Genomic DNA, 23,458 nt, shown 5'->3' with positions numbered 1-23,458 from the left:
CGTGAATGGGAATATTACCCAAGAAAAGAGTGCAGAAATAGCCTGAAAAGCCCTCCAGAGAAGATCACTCCACCTCGTGCTGTAAAACAGGGGGGCTTACCAGATGGTTTTGACCCCCAATTGGGTGGTCAAAACAGGCTTATATATGAATATAAGGACTTCAATGGACTCCACACTAAAGCACAAGGTGTTCCCAGTTCCAGGCCAGGTATCATATATAAAACAGAAAGCCAACCATTGCGTAATCCAGCATAAAACATTTATTGAATGAAAAATATTACACTTACATGGCCACTGCATTTAACAGGCATAAAACACTACAGTTTTCACATAAAAACTCTGCTGGCAAGTTTCCAAAGTGACTACGATCGGCCGTGCATGCGTGGTAAGTTCTGCATCCTACATCCTAGCTCTTCCCATCGCGTTTCATCATATGTGACATCATCAGGGGCATCATTGAGTTCAATAGGAGTGCACTGCAACTGTGAGGCAAACACTCGCAGTTGCAGTGCATTTCTTTTTTTTTTTACTATAAAAACTCCCTTGGGATTGAAAAAAAAAGATGTTTAGGAGGCGGCAGGATTACCTTCTGAATCCCTGTCAACTAGCTGCAATGCCACTCTCTGAAAGAAGCCTAACGCTGCAGAGCATATACCTATTCACCTATTTTCAAGGCCAGTGTGAAAGAGCCTAAAGTTGCATGGGGATAATTTGTAATAATTGGACCACATGTGAAACTGTGTAGTTGCCTTTGGTAAACATATTTGGGTTTTCTCTCTGCAACTGTTCTGAAAATTGAAGCAGATTTGGATAGTTTTCTTCTTTTGCTCAGCACAGATGCAGTTTATGCTCCAATGTGATTAGGGTTTATTAAATTATCCCATTTCAACAATGTTTCTGAATTCTTACCTTTAAATTTAATGCATTGGGGTCATTTCGGCATGTCTTGTGTTCATTCCTAATATAAAGTGCTGCACTTTTATATATGTCCAAAGTTTTTTGTGTTTTCAACTTATGTGATATTTCCGTCACCATTAACCAGTGGATTTAAATATCATAATAAAAAGCACCACATGCTTCTTATAGGCTCTCAGAACTCCAACCTCCTCCAATCTATATCAATGGGGCATGTATTACCGGAACTACATTGCATTTCCCTTCATCAAATTGGGACCACTTTATTCTCCTGTCTACAGGGGTCCCTCTCAGGGTCACTTCTCCTTGTTTCACAGGATAGGTGTGTGGTTCCTTAAAACTCCCTTATAGATTCATTCTGCATAGCTCTCAACGGGGGAAGCAAAGATACAAGGCTCCCACAGTGTAATATTTAAAACCAGCATCAATTTATTTTCTAAGCACTCACAATAAAACATTAAAACATTAAAACCACGCTTTGAACAAGTAAACCCAGACACCCGGGCGTCCTATCACATCACTTCCGGGTCATGTCAGCCTCTCCTCTCGCCCTACGCGTTACGTCACACTCAGGTGACTTCCTCAGGGAGGGACTTGCCTTGCAGAGCGCTTGAAAAGTGTTTTTCCCATGCAGAATGAAGGATGGATGTTTACATAAATAGTAATAAGAGCATCTGGACTAAATATCTTTATAAAATGGTTGTAACTCTGATGCTCAATCTTGCTCGAGAGATATCACTAAAATATATCTAAAGGTAAAACTTAATTTTTTTAGTTTTGAATGGAGCCGAGAAAAGTAAAAACCTGGCAGTTTTTTTTTTTTTTTTTTTGCTGTTTGTGTGTCATTGGTGGGGAGGGGGGGGTGGGGTTTACTATAACTTCCTGTCCCATAGAAACAATAGGAAGTGAGGGGAAATCTGTCCAAAGTGAGTAAACCACCTTTTTAGGCAGTTTCTCTCTCCCTCTGCTCCGAGGACAGCTGAAACCTTTTGGATTTCCCATTACTATCTTTCTTGGTGGCACCAGGATAAATAGAGAGTGACTCTCCCCAGCACAGACAGGTATAAAAACCTAAGAGAGGATCTAATCCTTCTTCACTCCACCCAAAACCTGAAAAGTGATTGTAAATGATCACCTTGTAAAACAAACCATTCAATTTAAAATAGAAATGAAAGGCATAACATTTGTGAATAGATATAGAAAAACATTATAAACACTTTTTTACAAGTGATCTCATTTCCTCTGTTCTTAGGCGCATAAGAGCTAGGGGGAGGAGAAGTGGCAGCACACTGATCTTCTAAGTAAAAGGCTGTGTAGGTGTGTGTGCAAGTGTGTGTGTGTGGGGGGGGGGGGGCTCAGAACAAGTCTGATCATTGGAGGAGAGCAGGCTGAGTTCCCAGAACAGCTAGAGAACTGACCACTTATGTTTTTTTAGTGTGCCTAGTGTGGTCAGCTTTTAAGGAAAGGGACTGGCGGGAACACCAGGGATTTTACACAAAGGGAACAATACAAAGAGAACATGATACTTTTTTTTATACAAGTACATGGTACAGCAGCCACATATCAAGAATATGAAAAGTTGGATTTACATATTCTTTAAACATGTCTGCCTTTAACCATCCCCATTACATGGTGGGCTGATGGGGTTAGTAGTTTACAAAAGAAAGATAGCATTGTTTTTGTTTGTGTATTTGCTGAAAATGTTCTTAGCCTGAAAAAAAGAAACACATTTAGCCATCACATGTATGGGCTAGTAAGCTGCATAATGTTAAATTTTTTATTTTGGGTTTAAATACACTTTAACTGCAATGAAGAAAACCCAGATAGGGATGTGCTAGTGGCAGAGCTGTATAAATATAAGGACTGGAAGGGAAAAAAAAGACAAATCCTTTTGTTGATAAAAACCTCCCATTTATGTATTTCATCTGTGTGTTTATCTGTCTGCCTGTGGTTCATCTTTACTGGATAAACTGGGGCAACCATTCACCTGGCAGGTCTGGAGGAGGATCCCTTTGTGGCCCCGGTGAGTTAATCATTTCTCAGTTTATTGACTGAAAAGTTGAAATAAAGGGGCCAAAGTTATTGACAACATCAGCCGGTTTATAAAGAAGACAAAGTACATTGAGGTCAGGGCCGCAGAGTGAGCCATAGACGGACACCCTGCAAGTAACACTGTGAATGATCAGTGACTGGGTGTTGTATTACCGCATATAGACACTAGGTGGCAGTATGACATCACAGGCGGTTATGAAGGGGTTATGTCTGCACAATAGTGTACTATTAACCCACAACTGGCCAGTAAATAGACAACATTGTTCTCACTGCACTAAACTGATGAAATGGGAAATCTGGCTTTTTATTATGGATATTTATGGATTTTTTTTTTTTTAAAGCTTAATTGAACAAGCTGATGATATTGATGTTCCAGACTCCCCCCTGCAGTTCTTGCTACATTTGCCTTCCATTCCTATTAGCCACTACAGAAAATGTATCTTGCCGCACCTACTAAACGCTGCGTGTCGCCTAATTCCGATATACTGGAAAAAATCGTAGATTCCTAGCTGTGCTGACTGGACTAAAATGGTTAATAACATTATGAAGGCAGAGGAATGGATTGCCAAGTGCAAGGATCGCTATAGCAAGTTCTATGCAGCCTAGGCCACTTGGATACATGATACGTCATTGGCTTCCAGGTCACCGTAGTTCCCATTTGCGGTGTCTACCATTCGCAGGGGGTGATGGTTTACTTCACCTTGGGCTTTACAATATTACTTTTTCTTTGTACTTGATTTTACGTAATATTCACTTTCATTTTCATGACTAGGCAAGGCTTGCAGTTTATGCCCTTCATGTAGTTTCCCTATGATGAAGGACCAGTTATAAGTTCCTCTTTGTTTTATTTGTTTATTGTGTTTTCCTCTTTTCTGCCCTCTTTGGGGTTATATGACTTTTTTTTTTTTCTTCTTTGTATTGTTTATTCTCGTGTATTACTGCGTTGCTTGCCACACTAGTTGAGTGTTTTATTCTACCAGGTGTGAATTGGAACCTGGGGGCACCCTAGTTTAATGTGGTTGCCATCTTGGTGCTTAATGGCCTTTCCCCGTCGGATGCCATTCCCAGGTGGTCTCTCCTTGCTGCCAGCCTCAGAAGCCCCTGGATATCGTAGCCAGTCTCCTGTACTTGCCATCTCCGGGGGGTGCATCCGCCAACAGATGGGCCTCAGTTTTAGAGGAGGAATATGTCAGTGCCAAGGAACATCCTCATTCTGGTATTGCTAACTTCTTACTTCTGGTCTATTGTATTCCAAGCTGTGATACAAAGGTGACGCTGTCACCGTGGTTGGTGTTGTTTGTTTGATTTTCGTGTATATAAATTCTATTTAAAAAAAAAAAAGATTACATAAAAAATAAATAAATAAAAAAATAAAAAAAAACTGAACAAACCGAAGTTAGAAGCTGACTGGCTACCATGCATAGCTGCACCAGAGTTTGCACTCTCTGGTTTTAGTAAATGAACCGCTATGTTTTGAGTTAACCTTTTGCCGACCCCCCCCCCATGCATTTACTGCGGGGCGACGGCTCCCCCTGTATGTGATTCTGCACTTCCGGGTCTGGGGCGCGCACGCGCGCCACCGGGCGACCCGCTGCTGCTGTGATTGGACACAGCAGTAGCCAATCAGCGGATCAGGCAGACTCAATGTCCGCTGACACTCAGCGATCGTGCGGGAGAGAAGTAGAACAGCGGTGAGCCTATGTAAACAAGGAAGATCGCCGTTCTGTCAGTAGGGAAGATAGTGATCTTGTGTTTCTGCTAAGCAGGAACACGGATCTCTGCCTTTCCATAGTACAGGCACCTCCCCCACAGTTAGTAAGACCTTCCTAGGAACACATTTAACCCTTTGATCGCCCCTGACTTTAACCCCTTCTCTGCCAGTGTCATTAGTACAGTGATCACTGTATTAGTGTGACTAGTTGACAAAAAATTATCAAAAGCCTAGGCTTGTCCACAGGGTGTGCCAGGTGTGCCTGGGCACACCCTAATCACCCCTTTGGTGCAGATTCCCCCTGTTTAGAGCCCTGATATTTCACCAAAGCTCCCAAACTGGGCTAACAAAAAAAAAATGGTAAAAAAGAGTAAAAAATAACAATAAAACTACAGACACTGATCTCTACCCTACTGACACCATCAGTATATACACAGAGATATGTGTTTGGGTTTTGGGGTGCACACCCTAATGCAATTGAGTTAACCTTTTGCCGACCCCCCCCCCCACATACATTTACTGCGAGGCAGCGGCTCCCCCTGTATGTGCGCAGCGCACACCTATAATCCAAAGTGTCACTTGGCATCCGATTTGTCCACCGCAATATCACAGTCCTGTTATAAGTCGCTAATAGCCACCATTACTAGTAAAAAAAATAAATAAAAACTCCATAAATGTATCCCAACATTTGTAGACGCTATAACTTTTGCGCACACCAATCAATATACGCTTATTGGGATTTTTTTTTTTTACCAAAAATATGTAGCAGAATACATATTGGCCTAAATTTATGAAGAAATTCGATTTTTGACATTTTTTTATTGGATATGTTTTATAGCAGAACGTAAAAAAATAAAATTTTTATATATTTTTTTTTTTTTTTTTCAAAATTGTCTGTCTGTATAGCGCAAAATTTAAAAACGGCATAGGTGGTCAAATACCACCAAAAGAAAGCTCTATTTGTGGTAAAAAAAAGGACTTAAATTTTTTTGGGTACAGCGTCATACGTGTAATTGTCTTTAAAAAAACGCAGGGCCGTATCGCAAAAAATGGCCTGGTCATGAAGTGGGGTAAACCTTCCAGGGCTGAAGTGGTTAAAAGTAACAATCAGTGTATAGACACAGAGTTCATCAGCTAACGATGAGGAATATTTTTCCACCTCTAAACAATTTCTCGTCTGCCTTTAATGCCAGAGATGTACCCTTGTTACAATTTTTTGTCACGTGAATGCTCACCACCAAATATTTTGCACATGGCTGAATTTTCATTATTTTCAAGTGTTTTACACTGCCACAGATACTGCAGGCGATATTTAAGCACACATTTATCACACCCAAATAGCCAATATTAAGCATGGTGCTAATCCTCATCCTGACCCCGACACCCTGACCTTTCACCTCAGGTCAGCCATTGTCAATTATAAAATAATTACAACAAAAATTGCATCAGTAATGCAACTGAGCTGAAAAATGTCAGAGCCTAAATGCATCCAGGCTGTAATATACAAAAAAAAAATTCAGCTCGGATTTAACAATGCGACAAACCTGAGTTGGGATCTCTGTGCACAATGCAGCCGATGTGAGAATGTCATTATTTGTGTTGAGCATGTAGACAATTAAACACATAGACAAACTACTTTTAAGGGTGCTGCTTTACTTGGCAAAGGATTTACCGTATATTCTTTTTATCCAGTACTGGGGTTTACACAGCAGAGGCAGGCTGGTGACCTGACTTTTCTATATTGTAATTATGCAGTCACCGCCTGGTCACCTCCTAATCCCATGCCTGTGATTTGGAAAAAGAAGGAGCCGCATGTGGCTAGCACATATGCATACAGCCAGGGCCACTGATAAGGCAATACAGCCAGCCCTTCTGTACTGGGCCCGAGCCCCATCAGTTCATAAAGGGGGCCCAGGCAACTGCTGAGCAGGAGAGCCAGCTGCAATGCCTTACTGCAGACAGACACCGATCCTCTTCTGCCTCCCCCTGCAATGCTGCCAGCTTCTCCTTCACTCCCTCCCTCCAGCTGTGCTGCTGAGGGATCAGTTCTACCATCAAAACCCCCATCCCCCTTCTTTCCGGGCCCCCGTATATGTGCCCCTTTTCCCCCACAGCGCTGCTGGCATCCCTCCTCGCCTCTCCCACTGGCAGCTGCTGCGGACACACAAGGCGATGTTTTAGGATAGAGAGTGGGGGAAGGGGGCGGTAAATATGTCATATCGTATTTATTTTAGTGTATTTTTAGAAAAAATATAATTTGATATTTTTTGGGTGGGAGGGGAGGGATTTAGCTGGGCCCAGTCAGGTAGGCAGTATGGGGCTCCTTGATTTCTAATAGTAGACCTGCATACATCACATATGATTGGTTCTATATGCTACTTCTCCCTCTCCTAGTCTGATCACTACTGTATAGGGACTGCCAGAGGCTGATACCAGGTCAAATGCAGGGGCCTACACTTCTTTTGTTAAATAAATCCTATTTTTTTAATGTACCGTATTTTCCGGTGTATAAGACGACTGGGCGTATAAGATGACCCCCCTATTACATGATCTACCGGTAATACTTATACTTAGGTTACCTTGGAGATATTATACTCGGCGTATAAGACGACTTCCCATTTTTGGGGGATTTTTTTGAGGTTCAAAAGTAGTCTTATACGCCAGAAAATACAGTATATAAACTGCATTAACTGGTTACTTAATACCTCTGCAGCGAGTTCTTCTGCTGAACATACTAAAACTGTGCTGGATCTGTAAAAAAAGTATTTCCAATTTTGGTTTGGGGCACTTTTGAGACTGGCTGGGGGTTTAAACTGCAGAAAAATCACATGACAGATGTATCCGGAAATGTTCTGGTCTAAAATGCACATTATATGTGTGTACAAAGAGTCCCTATCACCTGGACACAGTATATTATTAATGATGGGCTCAGTTCTCTAAGCTCTGGCTTTCATTATTATTATTATTTGTTATTTTCAGCAAGGAGAACCAATGAGAGATGAAAATACCAGTCACATGGCTGAAGATAAGGATCCTAAAGTGTAACTCCACTTTTATTGAGAAAAAACATTCCCCTCTGGGCGATTATTGCAAGCATTTTAACAAACTTTGATGCAAATTCCGACTTTTTGTTATTTTGAAGAAATCCCTGTGTGTTTGTGGGAAAGTGAGTCTAATGGGAGTGGTTTCATAATTATCAATCAGCTGTGCACCTGCAAGGCTCTAATGAGCAGGGCCATTTGAAGGAATTTGGGGGCCCCAAGCAAAATGGACATGGAGGCCCCCCCGACCCCCGCACACATGCAAAGCCTTTTTTTTTTATCAGCTAAAAGGTATAATATATATATATTTCCATGGTGTCCTGTGTGCGGGGGCGTGTCGGCGTCGCATACTGACGATCCCTGGCGGTTTCTGTTTGATGTGAGTAGTTCTTGTAACATATGGCCTCTATGTGAAATCCAGCTCAACTCAATGGTCTCTCCTGTGAGGAATGATGTGTACATACACTTGCATTATCCCACACAATTTTAATAAAAATATATGAAAAAATATGGTTTATATATTTTTATTAAAATTGTGTGGGATAATGCAAATGCACACATTATTCCTCAGAGGAGAGACCATTGAGTTGAGCTGGATTTCACATAGAGGCCATATGTTACAAGAACTACTCACAAATCAAACAGAATCAGGGGATCTGAGGAAGAGGGAACTCCTTTGCAAATTGCAAGTCATCAGCAACTAATCCAGCTCCACTCAATGGTCTCTCCTGTGAGGAATGATGTGTATATACATTTGCATTATCCCACACAATTTTAATAAAAATATATGAATCGTATATTTTTATTAAAATTGTGTGGGATAATGCAAATGTATGTACACATCATTTCTCACAGGAGAGACCATTGAGTGGAGCTGGATTTAAGGCCACAAGAACTACTCACAAGGAAACCGCTGCCATGGATGGATGCATGAAGAGCTTGATGAAGAATCCACTGAAGTTCTGAACTGGATCGTCGTACCCGATGGAGGCGGGGCACGTCGACGTCACGTCAGTATGAGACGCCGACACGCCCCCGCACACAGGACACCATCAGCAATGGAAATCCAGCGCTAGCCTGGGCCCTTCCTCCTCTCACTAAAGCAGCAACGGCCGCCGGGCCCCTCCCCACCTCACACAGAAGCAGCGCCGCCGCCGGGCGCCTCCCCAGCTCCCCTCCTCACACTGAATCAGCGCCGGACCCCTCCCCTCCATCCACTACTATAGCCCCCCCTTCCTGGCTTCCCGGCCGGGCCCTCGGACCACGTCCGAAGTGCCCGAACGCTCATTCCGCCCCTGTACATTTTATATCCGGGAGAAATAGATACAAAGTAAGTGACTGACCAGTCGTTGTCTTGGGGCCCCAGGCCAGCTCGGGGCCCCAAGCAATTGCTTGGTTTGCCTGCCTTGTTGCGACGGGCCTGCTAATGAGGAAAGCTGCATCCCTTTAGATGTGATTTCCTTTTGGGAGTATCTCACCAAAGATGACATTTCAGTTGCAGGGGATGTCGGAAATCTGACTTGTATCTAATGCCTCGTACACAAGCAACGATTATCGGCCGACCGATCGTCCGACTTTTGTCCAGAGTGGTGTTTTGTTGGTTGGAATGTGCCTAGACTGCACACGATTTTCTCGGCCAACAAAAATCTACTTCAGAAGTGATGTCATGTGCTGGTTTACTTTCCGTGTGTTTTTTCTTCTCTGAGCATGCCCAGTCTTGCCCATCAGATTTTTGTCTGCCAAAATCTGTACTGACTGACGGAAAATCGGCCGTTGTGTTGACGGCCAACAAAAATTTTATAGCCTGCACACCAGATTTTTTTCGGCCGAAAAGTCACAGTCGGTTGTCGGAAGCATCATATTAACAAGCCGAAAATCGGCCGATCGGACGATAACCGATGCGTGTGTACGAGGCATTAGGCAGACTTCTGGGAAAATTGGTGAGCCAATCACACAAGCAGGAAATTATGTTTCTGGGGTGTGGTCTGTACACATTCTGTGTACAGAACTCCTCCAGGTAGCCATATTGCATTGCATTTTACAGAAAATTACATAGCTGCAGATTGAAAAGGAAAAGTAACTTTTAATAATATTCAATTACAATATGACTTGGGTTGCAAATGTATAAACAAGTGTTAAATCTTAGTATATTCTGCCTATTGTCTGTGTTTGTTAAGGAGGGAAAAAAAAACACGCTGTAAATTATAAATGAATGGGACCAACAATATAAAAAAAACTGCAACTCCACTGTGTGATACAAACACAGTAAGCAAGTATAAATAGAAAAAATGTGTCAGCTATTAAACATAAAAGTGATAAAACATCCATATAGCAAAAATATACATAAAAAAGTCCAAACAGATGTAAAAAAAAAAAAAAAAAAATGTTGAAAGTTCCCCGTGTAGCACCCTCCTAGGTAGGTGCTAGGAAAAAGCATCTATTTGCTCCTTCTGCTTATCAGGGGAGCCTGTTCTGTTAGGTTGCCTGTCACATGTTTCCAGGTGTGATTCACTGGGTCTGAGGGAGTGTCCCCACTGAATCCAATAAGGGAGCTTGTTGGACGGTGGAGGAAACCCAGCCAGTGACACATCAGGGTTTATGGCAGTCCCAGTGGGAGGGCATTCCTGCAATGCATCCTGGGATTGGCCATAAATAGGGAGGGGACATGTGACAGGGCGTCTTTGGCGGGAAGCAGAGTCCCAGGAGGAGGCAGACGGTCTCTGCTCCTACAGTGTGAGAGGAAAGTGGTTCAGGCAGTAGGCCCAGTGAACCGGGTGTGGAGCTGAGCTGCAGAGGATCCAGAGTGCTGACGGTCGAGCTGCTGGCAGAGACCTTTGGGAAAAACAGTGTCCATGAGTACTGAGGGGCCTGCCAAAGGGTCTGGCCAGGAAGGGGGACCACTCCAGAGAAGTCAGGGGGATCAAGCAGCTAGCTCACACAGGAAGTGTAACAGTAAAGGGGGTGCCGTGTAGTTGACCCTGAAGATTAGGAACAAAGGGGGTGCCAGGAAGGGCCCTGAAGATTGTTCTGCAGTACTGTACAGTTTACCTCAGACAGTTAATTTCTTACTAAGTCACTGCTACTGAAAAGGTAGAGCAGTGGCCTAGCAACATTCAGCATTATTCTGTGGTCCCAGCTACTTGTGCATCGTTACATTAGTTGGAGTATCCCACTCATTCCCTTCTCCCATCTGAGTTCTCAATAAAAACACAAAAAACAAAGCTCCTAGACTGTTTCCTTACTGAGCCAAAATTACTTGGAGAATGTTGAACTGTCATGTCGTTGCCAATGGTAACCCAGGGGAACCCGTAACCAGCAGCTCCCAAGGGAGTAGTGCTACACCCGTTAGTGGTACAAGAGGAAATAGTGGGGGTTGTACTCAAACAGAACTTCACCACACGTGACACTTACTGGTCTTTTGTTTAAAGAGGTCCAGTACTGCTGGTAAGCAGGCATTTGTTTTATTTAAGGTGGCAGTGCTTCCTGTGGTCAACTACACACAGGGATGGATGCAGGCTGTATGACATTCTGATGGGGAATCACTTGTGGTGAAGTTCTGTTTGAGTACAACCCCCACTATTTCCTATTGTACCACTAATGGGGAACATTCATATTTTTTTTTTACATCTGTTTGGATATTTTTATGTATATTTTTGCTATATGGATGTTTTATCACTTTTATGTTTAATAGCTGTTAGCGTGACTCTTTTTTTCTTTTTAATATTGTCTGTGCTGCCAGTCAACCTTTGGGGATCCAGATCTTGAAGGGAACACAATTAGATTGTGAATAGTATGCCTTCTTTTTCTAGAGATGACAGGTGCTCTTTTGCAAACAAACAAAAAAATGATTAAATTTCGATATAAACATTTTTGCTCTTTTCTGTGTCTCATTACAGTTGGAGGAATCTACACGGTGATCCAGTCTAAAGCCAAGATTACTTCAGACGAATGGGGGGAGAATTACTTCATGATGGGCCCGTATTACGAGCACAATGTCAAGACGCAGGTGGAGCTCTGCGACCCCCCTAGGCCAGCTATCAGGAAAGCAATGGATGCACTGCAGGCTCAGGGCTGCCAGGTAGTGAAATCTCCCACAATGTTAATCTGCTGTCAAAGGATTACTGTCCCTCTTAACACTTGGAGAGTTTTTAGTTTCAGAGGATAAATTAAATGAAAAGTCAAGAAATCCTATTACATCTTCTTCTTGACACTGATCCAATTATCCACAATGTCCGAAATCCTTCACCAAGGCCTGCTCTTCAATTATACGTTGCACAAATTGCAAAACTATTGTAAAAGGCCAGAAACAAGGGTTTGCCTATTTCTGATACAAATGCAATTCACGGGAACATGCATTGCAAATCATTGTTATTTGTTATACAAGTAAAAATCTAGCAACCTATACTTAAAGAGGAACTGCAGCCTGCTCACATAATTTATAATAAAAACATATTTGCCATTCTGAACCTTCCCTCCAACCACTTTGCATATTATTTTATATATACTGTGATTCTGTACTTGCACAATATGCTGAAGAAATCTCCCTCCACTAAGTTTAGCTGCAGCCATTTTAACTGTGGGCAGCTGAAGCTGCTGCCTGTTCACTTCATGGATTTACACAGACACACACACACACATATATATACAGTTACACACACATATATACAGTTACACACATATACAGACACACTCACACCACTGCTTGCCTGCACATTTCTCTCCCGAATGAATACTCATGGATCACTGCAGTCTCCTGTTATGTCTGCCCTCCTCCAGCCCCCTCTCCCAGCTCTCATTATGCTCCTATGACTCACCCCTCTTCCCTTGCTGGCAAACTCTCTCAAGAGTTAGAGAGAGAGCTGTAAGAGCAGAGGATTTAATAGATTGGAAATGTAGCACTGTCCCCGTAGGGCTTGCTGTGTGATGACTTGTTGGGCCTCCTCTGATTACCAGCAAACAGTCACTTAGGGTAAAGTTCACACATTCATCCTTACTCTCAATGGTGCATTGCTCAATAAACAGTCCAGGGGTGTTGGTTTTTAGTATTTATTGTGGAACCTGGATGGGAGAGGGGAATAGTGTTGATACTCCAACTGGAACAATATTCATTGGATAAGGACAACTCTCACTTGGCCTCACCTGGTTGCTTGTGGAAGCAGTCACACTGCTTAAACCATACTGTCACATGTATGGAAAGTGTTAGACATAACCTTTTGGAGCTAAACAAAGTACAGGCAGACAGTCTGTTGTTTCACTGAACACTGCTTTGTTCGGAGCAGGAACTCGTTTATTACTTTTTGTGCATAGACAAAAACATGAACTCACAAATGTAACACTGCCATCTAGTGGTCATACAATGTAATAGGCACACAGTAATGACATACAGTGGTTGTTGCTGATTAAATACAAACCTTGTATGCTAACACCCCCACTCAACAACTACTATCTATGTCAATCCCATTTCTGATCTAAGATCCACAAATCTGGTTCTAGCTAGTGGCTTTGTCAAAGCATCAGCAATCATTTTTTCCGACTCACAATACACAAGTATAATCACTTTCTGATCAACTAAGTCATGAATGTAATGATGTCTGACATCGATGTGCTTGGTTCTTCCATTAATTTTCTCACTTGTTGCAAGCTTAATGCAAGCCTGATTGTCCTCAAATAAGACGGTAGGTTCTGATGTTGCTTCTCCAAGATCCTTGAGTAATTGCTGTAACCACACAACTTCTTGACTGGCATAAGCTGCAGATATGTATTCAGCTTCTGTAGAGGACAATGCCACTGACATCTGTTTCTTGCTGGACCATGATATAGGACTGTCTCCCAATTTTAATAAGTAACCACTTGTGGATTTGCGTGTGCTGTGATCACCTGCCCAATCGGAGTCCACATATCCCACGAGGTTTAAACTACCACTTGCTGACAGTTTCAAATTTAAGTCTTTTGTCTGTTTCAGATATCTCATAACTCTTTTGATCGCATTCCAGTCTCTTTGACGTGGTTTATCAACTCACCTGCAAAGAAGAGACATGCTGGCTGCAATGTCTGGACGTGTAGTGGTTGCAATGTAGAGAAGTGCCCCCACTGCTTGTCTGTATTGTTCATTGGATGTGAGAAGATCATCTTCTCCTTCTAACTTTGGATAGACTGTATCCATAGGTGTGCTTGCTCCTTTCGCCTCTGCCATGTTGAATTGCCGAAGAATAGATTCAATTTTTGCACTCTGATTCAACAGGAAACTTCCATCTTTCTCACGCTGGATGTCAATTCCAAGATAACATGTCACTTCACCTAGATCTTTAGTTTCAAAGTGCTTGTTGAGTACCCCTGTTAACTTTGCAATTTCATTGTTGTTTTTGTGAGCAATGATCAGGTCATCCACATAAATTAGCAGATACATCCACTCAGTGTCTACTTGTTTAGCATAAAGGCACAGATCAGCTTTGCTTCTTGTAAACCCTTCATTTAGTAGAACTTGATTAATCTTCAGGTTCCATGCTCGAGCTGATTGTTTAAGGCCATAAAGAGATTTATTCAACTTGCAGACAAGATGCTCTTGTCCCTTTTCAAATATCCTTCTGGCTGTGACATGTAAATTTCTTCTTCAATATCACCATTAAGAAAAGCTGTCTTAATATCGTGATGTTTCACAATCATTGTACGCATGGCAGCCACTGTCATTAGTGTTCCGAAAGTACTTTGTTTAGCTCCAAAAGGTTATGTCTAACAGGTTATGGGCCCAGGACATGTTACAGAAGCCCAGGATATAATACCGATTACCCCCCGAATATAGCCAGATACAGTGAGCTAAAGCAAGTAAGTGCAGGAGACAGCAACAGAAAGACGAACAGCAGAAATGGCTGCTGCCATCCCCTCAGCGAAGTTCTCCATTGCAAATCTGACAAATCAGAACTACCAATCTTGGAAATTCAAGATGAAATGCTGCTTATAAGAGAAGGTATGTGGAAATGTATAAATGAACCAAGACCTGGACAGCCCACAGAGGAGTGGTTAGACAGAGATAAGAAAGCACAGAGCACAATCTCCCTGTGCATAGATGATGATCAAATCATACATATATGTAACTGTCAGACTGCTAAAGACATGTGGGAAGAGTCTCCTTGCTCTTCCTCTCCAGCAATAGACTTGGTGATCTACATTCTCTTCAGGATACTCTCTAGCATCTCCTCTACAGATACCCGTCCACTCACTCCTCTAGCTGCAGGGGTGGCCCCCCTCAGGTCAGCCCATTTGACATAGATTTGTACTCACTGTACTGCAGAATCAGATCCTCCAGTGTCTCCCCTCTCATACAGCTCCACAGTACCTCCGGGTTCAGTTCCTCTCTAGCTGCAAACACCCCTGCCAAAAGTGCATATAACAGCCTATGTGTGTATGGACACTTAGGGGTTGATTTACTAAAGGCAAATAGACTGTGCACTTTGCAAAGGGCAGTTGTACTCTGCAAGTGCAGTTGCTCCAAAGCTTAGTAAATGAAGTAAAGCTTACATAGTTACATAGTTTGTGAGGTCGAAAAAAGGCATCAGTCCATCCAGTTCAACCTATGATGTGCGCGTGTGTTTGCTGTTAATCGTACATTGAATACCCCTGTATGTTGTGGTCTTTAAGATGCCCATCTAATAGTTTTTTTAAACTATCGATGCTCCCTGCTGATATGACTGCTAAAAGCTAAAAGCTAAAGCTTCTGCAAAAAGTACCTGATCACATGCAAGGACAATTAAAAAAACTCAGTTTATGCTTGTACATGATTGGATGATGAAAGTCAGCAGAGCTTTTGCTTATTTACTAAACTCTGGAGCAACTGTTCTTGCAGAGTGCAACTGCACTTTGCAAAGTGCACAGTGTATTTGCCTTAATAAATCAACCCCCATAGGATAACATGCTGGGGAGTTTACTGGTTGAAGAAAAAAAAAGTTTAAAGACAAAAACACCAGCTGTAAAACATGCAGTGTACATGATAGATTATCAGGTCCTATATATCTACCAGTTCCAGATTCCTCAGGGATTGGCCTCGTCCACACAGGACGTTTTACCAACTCTCCTAAATGCCTTTCCTCCTGGCAGCAGCTTTTTGGCAGAAAAAAAATGCTTGACGCTTGTAAATGCCTGTAACACATTTAGGTGTGTCAATCACTTGGCTGTCAATTAATTTAATTGGACAGAATAATTTATTTGCCCATTCAAATGAACTAACAGCTAGCGCTAAATGCACCTAGTGTTAACAATTGTTTAGGTGCGTTTATGTGCGTCAAGCGGTTTTGCAAACAAAACTTCGGTGCCCCTGGACGCACTGGCAGTGGGGTTTTTTTTTTCTGCCTCTAAACGTGCCTGCCTCTAAAATTCTCTAAACACCTTTGTATGCATAGACACTTTACTAAAGGCAAATAGATTGTGCACTGTGCAAAATGCAGTTGCAAGAGCCGTTGCTCCAAAGCTTAGTAAATGAGGTAAACCCTGGGGCATTTAGGCAAAAAAAAAAAAAAAGCCATACAACCCGAACAGCCACTTTACAAACGTCCAGTTCACATGAGGCCTTAGGGATGAGCTTGGATGGAAGTGAGAGAGGCCTTGGGGGTGGGTTTTAATGGTAGTAGGGTTTGGTCCAAATTTGTCTTGACTAGCGTAGAACAGATGTCCTTATAAAACCTGGCTGAAACGGCCAACCCACCACCCGCTTGCATCCTTTTCCCTTTACCTTATCCCAATAATCGAGACGACACCGTAAGTGGAATAAAATTGGCCATAGCAGCCCTTTTATTAACCAATTTCAAATTAAATTAACATAAATTAACATAAAGGAAAAAACCATTCCTTAAAACAGAAACGTCAAAAACAGTTAAAGCTTTTGTTGGTCTTTGAGGCCCCCCATTTTAATGTTCAGATAAAATACTACACTGCGGGCCCACTTAAACATAATAGGCCTCCAGCCGCAAAACTCCAGCTCTGAGACAACACTCTACCCGCAGTGTACCCATGTTTCCTTCCAGTCAACTGACCTCAACTGGAACGCACCAGAGGGAACCTACCACCAGTGGGTCCCGAACCATTATCTTGCCTTAAAGGTTCTTGCACCTGCCAGCAAAGACCAACAAAAAGACGCCACAGCTGCCACGACATCCCAGGCAAACCTGTAAAAAAAAACAATAAAGTAACAAAACCCCACACCCAGGATCCAACAAATAGAGGTTAAACAGTAGGGCGGGAGGGAGGGACGCTTCAGCTGCCGAGTGAGGGGATTTTTGGCGCCCCCCAGCAGATCCCACCTCTTCCTGTCTGCCAGCCCCACCTCCCCCTGAGCTAGCTAAACAGCCTAGGCTCCCCCCATTACCACTGATAACTTTTATTACTGACTTAACCCCTACACTCCCCTGTCCACTTAGTCATGCTGGCCCTATGCTATCTCTCCGCTCCTGCTCCGGGCCTCCCTTGACTAGCGTAGAACAGATGTCCTTATAAAACCTGGCTGAAACGGCCAACCCACCACCCGCTTGCATCCTTTTCCCTTTACCTTATCCCAATAATCGAGACGACACCGTAAGTGGAATAAAATTGGCCATAGCAGCCCTTTTATTAACCAATTTCAAATTAAATTAACATAAATTAACATAAAGGAAAAAACCATTCCTTAAAACAGAAACGTCAAAAACAGTTAAAGCTTTTGTTGGTCTTTGAGGCCCCCCATTTTAATGTTCAGATAAAATACTACACTGCGGGCCCACTTAAACATAATAGGCCTCCAGCCGCAAAACTCCAGCTCTGAGACAACACTCTACCCGCAGTGTACCCATGTTTCCTTCCAGTCAACTGACCTCAACTGGAACGCACCAGAGGGAACCTACCACCAGTGGGTCCCGAACCATTATCTTGCCTTAAAGGTTCTTGCACCTGCCAGCAAAGACCAACAAAAAGACGCCACCGCACGCCAAGGGTGAAGCCTTACCCTTGAGTGCCCCTCCACACCCCCAATGCCCTCTGAATACCGTCCTGCAACCCCAGAGCCCACAAGTCAGTCCCCACGGCATTTAGGTGCACCCCATCGCCCCGCAAGTACCTCCAGGTCTCAACCTCCAACTCCAGGTGCCGAACGACCACGCCCCCATTGCGACATACGAATTTTCCCACCGCCTTGTTAACCTTAATGCGGGCCCTGTTGACACGCTCCACCGACCTGGCCAAACGCCAGGAAGTACGGGCGACTATGTCCGACCAGACGATGATCAGGTCCGGGAAGGACACACGGAGACGCAGGAAATCCACTTTTATGTCCCGTATAGGTTCCCGCATGGACCTAACCGCCAGATCATTACCCCCCACATGAAGCACCAGCACATCCGGAGGCCTGTCCCACCGAGCAAATTTATAAAACTCCGGCACCACTCTGCTCCATATCATACCCGGCACCCCCAGCCAGCGGACGCAGGCTTCCTCTCTGGTAAAACCCAGCTGTCTACCACCGGGACGGACATCTGCTCGCCTGGCACCCCAAAACACATAGGAGTGTCCCAATATCCAGACGAGGCACGGTTCACCTGAAAGAAACAAAACAAAAGGCAAAATAACAGCAAACCCCTCGCAGGTTCCACGTACGAACACAGACGCACATAACAAATCCCCAACGACAATCACAACAGATGAGGACGAACATACAAGGAAAACCTCTTCGAATCCCACCGTCCAATGCGCTTCACCGCATCCTCATCCAACCCCCATCGGGCGGCCTCTGTGGCTGCCCCAATGCGGAAGGAGTGTGAGGCATAGCATGTCGCATCCAAACCCAGGACCCGCAAACACTTACGGAACACCCCGATGAACTGATATCGGGACAAGGAAGCCCCATCAGCATGCACCAACAACGAGCCCCCCACCGGAGGCCGTACGGCCAAAAAAGCACGCGCAGCGCTAACAGGGCACAAAGGCGATGCCGGCATTGCAAACAAACGGATCCGCACGCCCCTACCCAACTGATCGGTTTTTGACCGACGGAGCAAAATGTGAACCTCCTCCCCCCGGCAGGATACATCCTGCGCCAACAGGCCCCCGACACACCCTTAGAGGGGCTCACCAACTCCCCAATCCGAAAGGCCCCAAAAAACGCCAGGCAGAACGCTGCCCGAAAAAGGAGGACTTCATAATCAGAAAAACACAGCGCCCCCAATGTGGCGGAAACATCCAGCAGGAGGGGAAAGGATACAGGGCGCCTACCGTCCTTACGGCGATGGGCCCGCCCATACCCCTTCAGAGCTTGCCGAACCACGAAGTCCTTTGTAAAATCGTGACTACCCTGCAACTTAAACAAGAAGGCCAGGCCGGCCAACTTGCGAGCCACGGCAGACGCCGACCCACCCTTCTCAAACTGTCACGCCAGATAGTAAAGAACCACCCACCGAACCGCCGGATCCCCGCTGTCCAGCTCCGCCAAACGCAGCACCTCCCACCACTCGAGCCACACTTTGGAATATGCTGACCACGTAGCCTCACTCACAGACCGTTGAATCCAGCCGGCGAGGACCCCAAGGCAATCTTCCACAGCCAATCGGGACACGGGACCCCTTGTTGCTCCGCCTCCGGCGCCAGCTCCCGAAACCGTTCCCACTGAAAGCGAGACAAGGCGTCAGCCACCGTGTTGACCACCCCCGGAATGTGTACAGCATAAAGAAAAATGTTCAATTTAAGACAACGCAACACCAATTGCCGCAGAAGCCGAACCACCGGCTGCGAGGAAGCCGAGGAGCGGTTAATCACCTGTACCACTGCCATGTTATCGCAGTGCAGACGAATCCTCAAATCACGGAATGCGTCCCCCCAAATCTCCATGGCGAGCACCACCGGAAACAGTTCCAAAAGCACCATGTTCCGAAGGAGACCAGCCTCCGACCATGACGAAGGCCAAGGCGCCGCGCTCCACCGCCCCCGATAGAAAGCCCCATACCCAGTAGAACCCGCCGCGTCCGTGTACAGCTCCAGGTCAAAATTGCTGACCGGCCCAGCCATCCACAAAGCCCTCCCATTGTAGTCGACCAAGAAACTGTGCCACAGCCTCAGGTCCTCCCTATGGTCCCTGTTGAGGCGGATAAAGTGCGCGGGCGACGTTACTCCCGCCGTGGCCGCCGACAGCCGCCTACAAAAAACCCGACCCATCGGCAAAATCCGGCACGCAAAGTTCAGCTTGCCCAGCAACGACTGCAAGCAGCGAAGTTGGATCTTGTGAAGGCCTAAGACAGCCCGAATCTCCGACTTGAGAGCCGAAAGCTTGTCCTCCGGCAAGCGACATTCCATAGCGTCGGAATCTACCACAATGCCCAAGAAGCTCAGCATTGTGGTCGGGCCCTCCGTTTTATCCGGCGCCAGTGGGATCCCAAACTGCACCGCAATGTGCTGCAACGTAGCAAGAAGCACGGCACACACGTTGGAGGAAGGCGGACCCACGCAAAGGAAATCATCCAAATAATGAATGAGGGAATTCGTCCCGGACACATCCCGAACCACCCACTCCACAAAAGAGCTGAACTTCTCAAACAACGCGCAAGAAATGGAACAACCCATAGGGAGGCAACGGTCTACGTAATACGCCCCCTGCCACCGGCAACCCAACAGATGAAAACTATCAGGGTGAACCGGAAGCAGCCTAAAGGCGGCTTCAATATCCGCCTTAGCCATGAGCGCCCCCCGCCCGTAGCGCCGGACCCAAAACACTGCCGCATCGAACGGCGTATAAGCCACCGCGCAGGCTGCCGAATCAATCGCATCATTTACCGACCCCCCCTTCGGGAAAGAGAGATGGTGAATGAGACGAAACTTATTGACCTCCTTTTTGGGCACCACCCCCAGCGGAGAAACCACCAAATTCGGCAGTGGAGGATCGGGAAAGGGGCCACCCATCCGACCCAAAGCCACCTCCTTCGCCAGCTTGTCGGACACCACCGCGGTATGCTGCAGTGCGGACCGCAAATTCCGCGCATGAGGGGGAATGGTAGTCATGGAGCAGGGAATACGAAAACCCTCCGAAGAACCGGCCTCCAAAAGTAGGGCCGCTGCCCTATCCGGGTATCTACTTAGAAAAGGTAGCATCCTTTCCAATATCACCGGCGTCGTCCCTTTTGTGACCAGGCTCCCCGGAGCGTCCCTTACCCCGTTTGAAACAGCGGGACAACGGATGGGCACCCCCGCAACCCGAGCATTCGTGCTTGTAGCGACAGGACCCCCCGAACTTACAGGAACCCTCGTTGAATTGCCAACAGCAACCCCGCCGCTTTGTGACCGACTGCCCAGGGGAAGAAGGACCGCCGGCCCCCCCTGGAAAAAACTGCTGGGGGGGCCGTGCCGACGACATAAGCCGCATCCAGAGGCTAATGTCTTTGTGGTCCCAACGCAGCGACTGCCGAATGGCCTTCCGCTGACGGAACTGTTCATCATACCGCAGCCACGCCGTACCCCCATACACCCTGTAAGCCTCGCCAATAGCATCCAAGTAACAGAAGAGAGCCGAACAATGTTCGGGGTTCTTTTCCCCAATCACACTAGCCAGAATCGCGAACGCCTGCAACCAGTTAGCGAAAGTGCGGGGGATTAACCTATACCGCCGCTTCTCCTCATCCTCCTTCTTGTTCTCCTCCGGCTTGAGCCTATCCAAGTTAAACTTCTCCAGCGCCAACAGAGTAAAGATTTCCACGTACTCACCTTTCACAATCTTCTCCCGGACCTCCGCCTTCAGATGCGCACCCAACGGTCCCTCGAAGCAGACGTAGACTTCGCACCTCGCCGAGTCGTCCAATCGGACCGTGTCCCCCTTCTTAGCACCGTCCCCAACTACAGCCCCCTTTTCTGACCCCCCAGCGGCGTCCCCCACCGATGGGGAAGCGGCCGCAGGTGACGGCACAACCGCAGCGGCCTGCACACCAACCGCCCCCAGAGCCCCAGGCGCTGGCGCAAGCCCCGCCGTCACCCCCCCAGAAGCGGGCGGGACCCAGGCCGCCGCAGGCGAGGGGCTAGCACTCCCCTGCGTGTCGAATCGCCCGACCAGCTCCCGCAGACCCGACAGCAAGGAAACCAACGCCCCTTCCGGCCCCACAGCGGCAGGCGTACCACCCGCCAACTGGGCAGCTAACCCCCCCCCCCAGCAGGCAACCGCGACCCCAACGCGCCGCCCCCACCTAAACCCAACAGTTCGCGTAAAGAATCACAGACAGACACAGAATTCTCACACTCACCGGGCTGCCCAGGGGTGGTCCCGCCAGCCGCTGTTCCGGAAGCCCTCTCAGCTGGGCCGCTCACAGTCGCCTCCTCGTCCGAAACCGACAGCTCGCCTTCTGACCGATCCATCGCAGGTGGGGAAGTCTCATTAGAGGGCCGTGCGGGGGGCCTGCCCCCGGATGCCCGCGAACCGTGCTGTCGACCTTCGGCTCCAAGCACACCGGTCCCGCCTCCAGCTGATGTTCCGGCAGCACGCCCCGAGCCTGGAGCGCCCGCCGTGGCATGCCCCGTGCCTCCCCGCCGATCTGAAGCCCTGGGCCTAGAGGGTCTCTGGAACCTTCGGGGGCTGCCGGCCAAGGCACCGGAGGGCCCGGCAGCCGCATCACTGCTCCTCCCCCGCCGAGACTCCTCCCCAACGCCAATAACCTCAGGGGAGGAGTCCGCAGTTCTGCCCGTCTGCCGCTCAGGGGGAGGGGGAGGGGAAACAGAGGCACGCCTGCCCCTCCCACCCCTCGAGCTCCGCTGCTGCTGAGGATTCCTCCCAGCCGCGCCGCCGGCCGAAGCAGTGGCACGCTTGGCCGGCGGGCCTGGAGGGTCCCTGATGGGGCTCCTAAGTGACTTAACAGCACGGGGGGGGGAGTCCGGGGAGAAACGCTCCGGAGGCCTGGTTCTCCGAGCGCAAGTGGAGTCCCGCCCCCCCGCCGCCACGGCCGGGCTCTGTGCGCCCAGGACCGTCGCGACCTGAGCCTGGACCCAGGCCGCCCCATGCACCGCGGCCGCAGTGCGGAGGTGGGAGAGTAATCCCTCCAGCTCGGCCATTCTATAGGTGGGAAGCAGGGGACAGCAGGCAGGCAGGGGAGCAGGCCAGCCAAAAGCAGGTGGGGGGGCGAGAAGCTGCGGGGGCCGACCGTATGGCAGAGGGACCCAACAGGGGGAAGAGGAGCAGTGCGGACCGCTGGTGAGCCCGCAGGGGGGGGGGGGCGGACCGCCTGCCCCGCCGCCCAGAGGACAGAGGCAACCGGAGGAGAAGCTGGCCGGCCAGGAGGGAAACGCGGGGGGGGGGCGCGGGTGCACGGCCGCACGCCGGGAAGCCCGGGAGCCCACACACGTGGCGGGAGTGCTGGCGCGGATGAAGCCTGCAAGGTCGGGGGGGAGGGGGGGGCCGTTGTCAGCGTGCACCGCTGCCGCCGGCAGGAAGGAGCTGCCCAAGAGACACAACGGGCGGGCGCCGGGATGGCCGGCGGGGGGGCGGAAGACCGAGTCCACCGCAGCCCTCGCTCTGGACGGAGCCCGCACGTGGGGGCGGGGGAGGGAAGGAGTGAGAGGAGCGGAGAGGAGGGCCTGGCGGCGCAGACACCGGAGGGGATGCTAAGAGGGGGGGGGGAGAGACAGCCCGAGAGCCTAGTGAAAGGGACGGACAGCCAGGCACTGCAGAGGCAGACCGCCGGAGGGCCCCAGGCACGGAGGGAGGGAGGCAAGGGGGACACAACCTCACCCTGGACGCTTCAGCTGCCGAGTGAGG

General features: G+C 47.5%; 2 protein-coding genes across 2 annotated transcripts in view; one reads left to right on the top strand and one right to left on the bottom strand.

The window, feature by feature from the left end:
* GYS2 (glycogen synthase 2) overlaps window positions 1–23,458 on the top strand; it is a 127,722-nt gene that overhangs the window by 3,177 nt on the left and 101,087 nt on the right. The window contains exon 2 of the mRNA XM_082255031.1: window positions 11,616–11,797. Coding sequence (XP_082111157.1) covers window positions 11,616–11,797 — 182 coding nt within the window. The remainder of the gene's footprint in view (window positions 1–11,615; window positions 11,798–23,458) is intronic.
* On the bottom strand, window positions 20,795–22,065 carry LOC309554635 (uncharacterized protein; the record flags this gene model as incomplete). The annotated part of the gene is made up of 2 exons (XM_082256353.1): window positions 20,795–21,634; window positions 22,018–22,065. 2 exons carry the CDS (start codon window positions 22,063–22,065, stop codon window positions 20,795–20,797), a joined length of 888 nt encoding a protein of 295 aa, XP_082112479.1.

The sequence above is a fragment of the Pelophylax lessonae genome (genome assembly GCF_965119305.1).
Source record: "Pelophylax lessonae genome assembly, chromosome: 4".
Lineage (NCBI taxonomy): Eukaryota > Metazoa > Chordata > Amphibia > Anura > Ranidae > Pelophylax > Pelophylax lessonae.
This window is presented reverse-complemented; position numbering and strand designations above follow the sequence as displayed.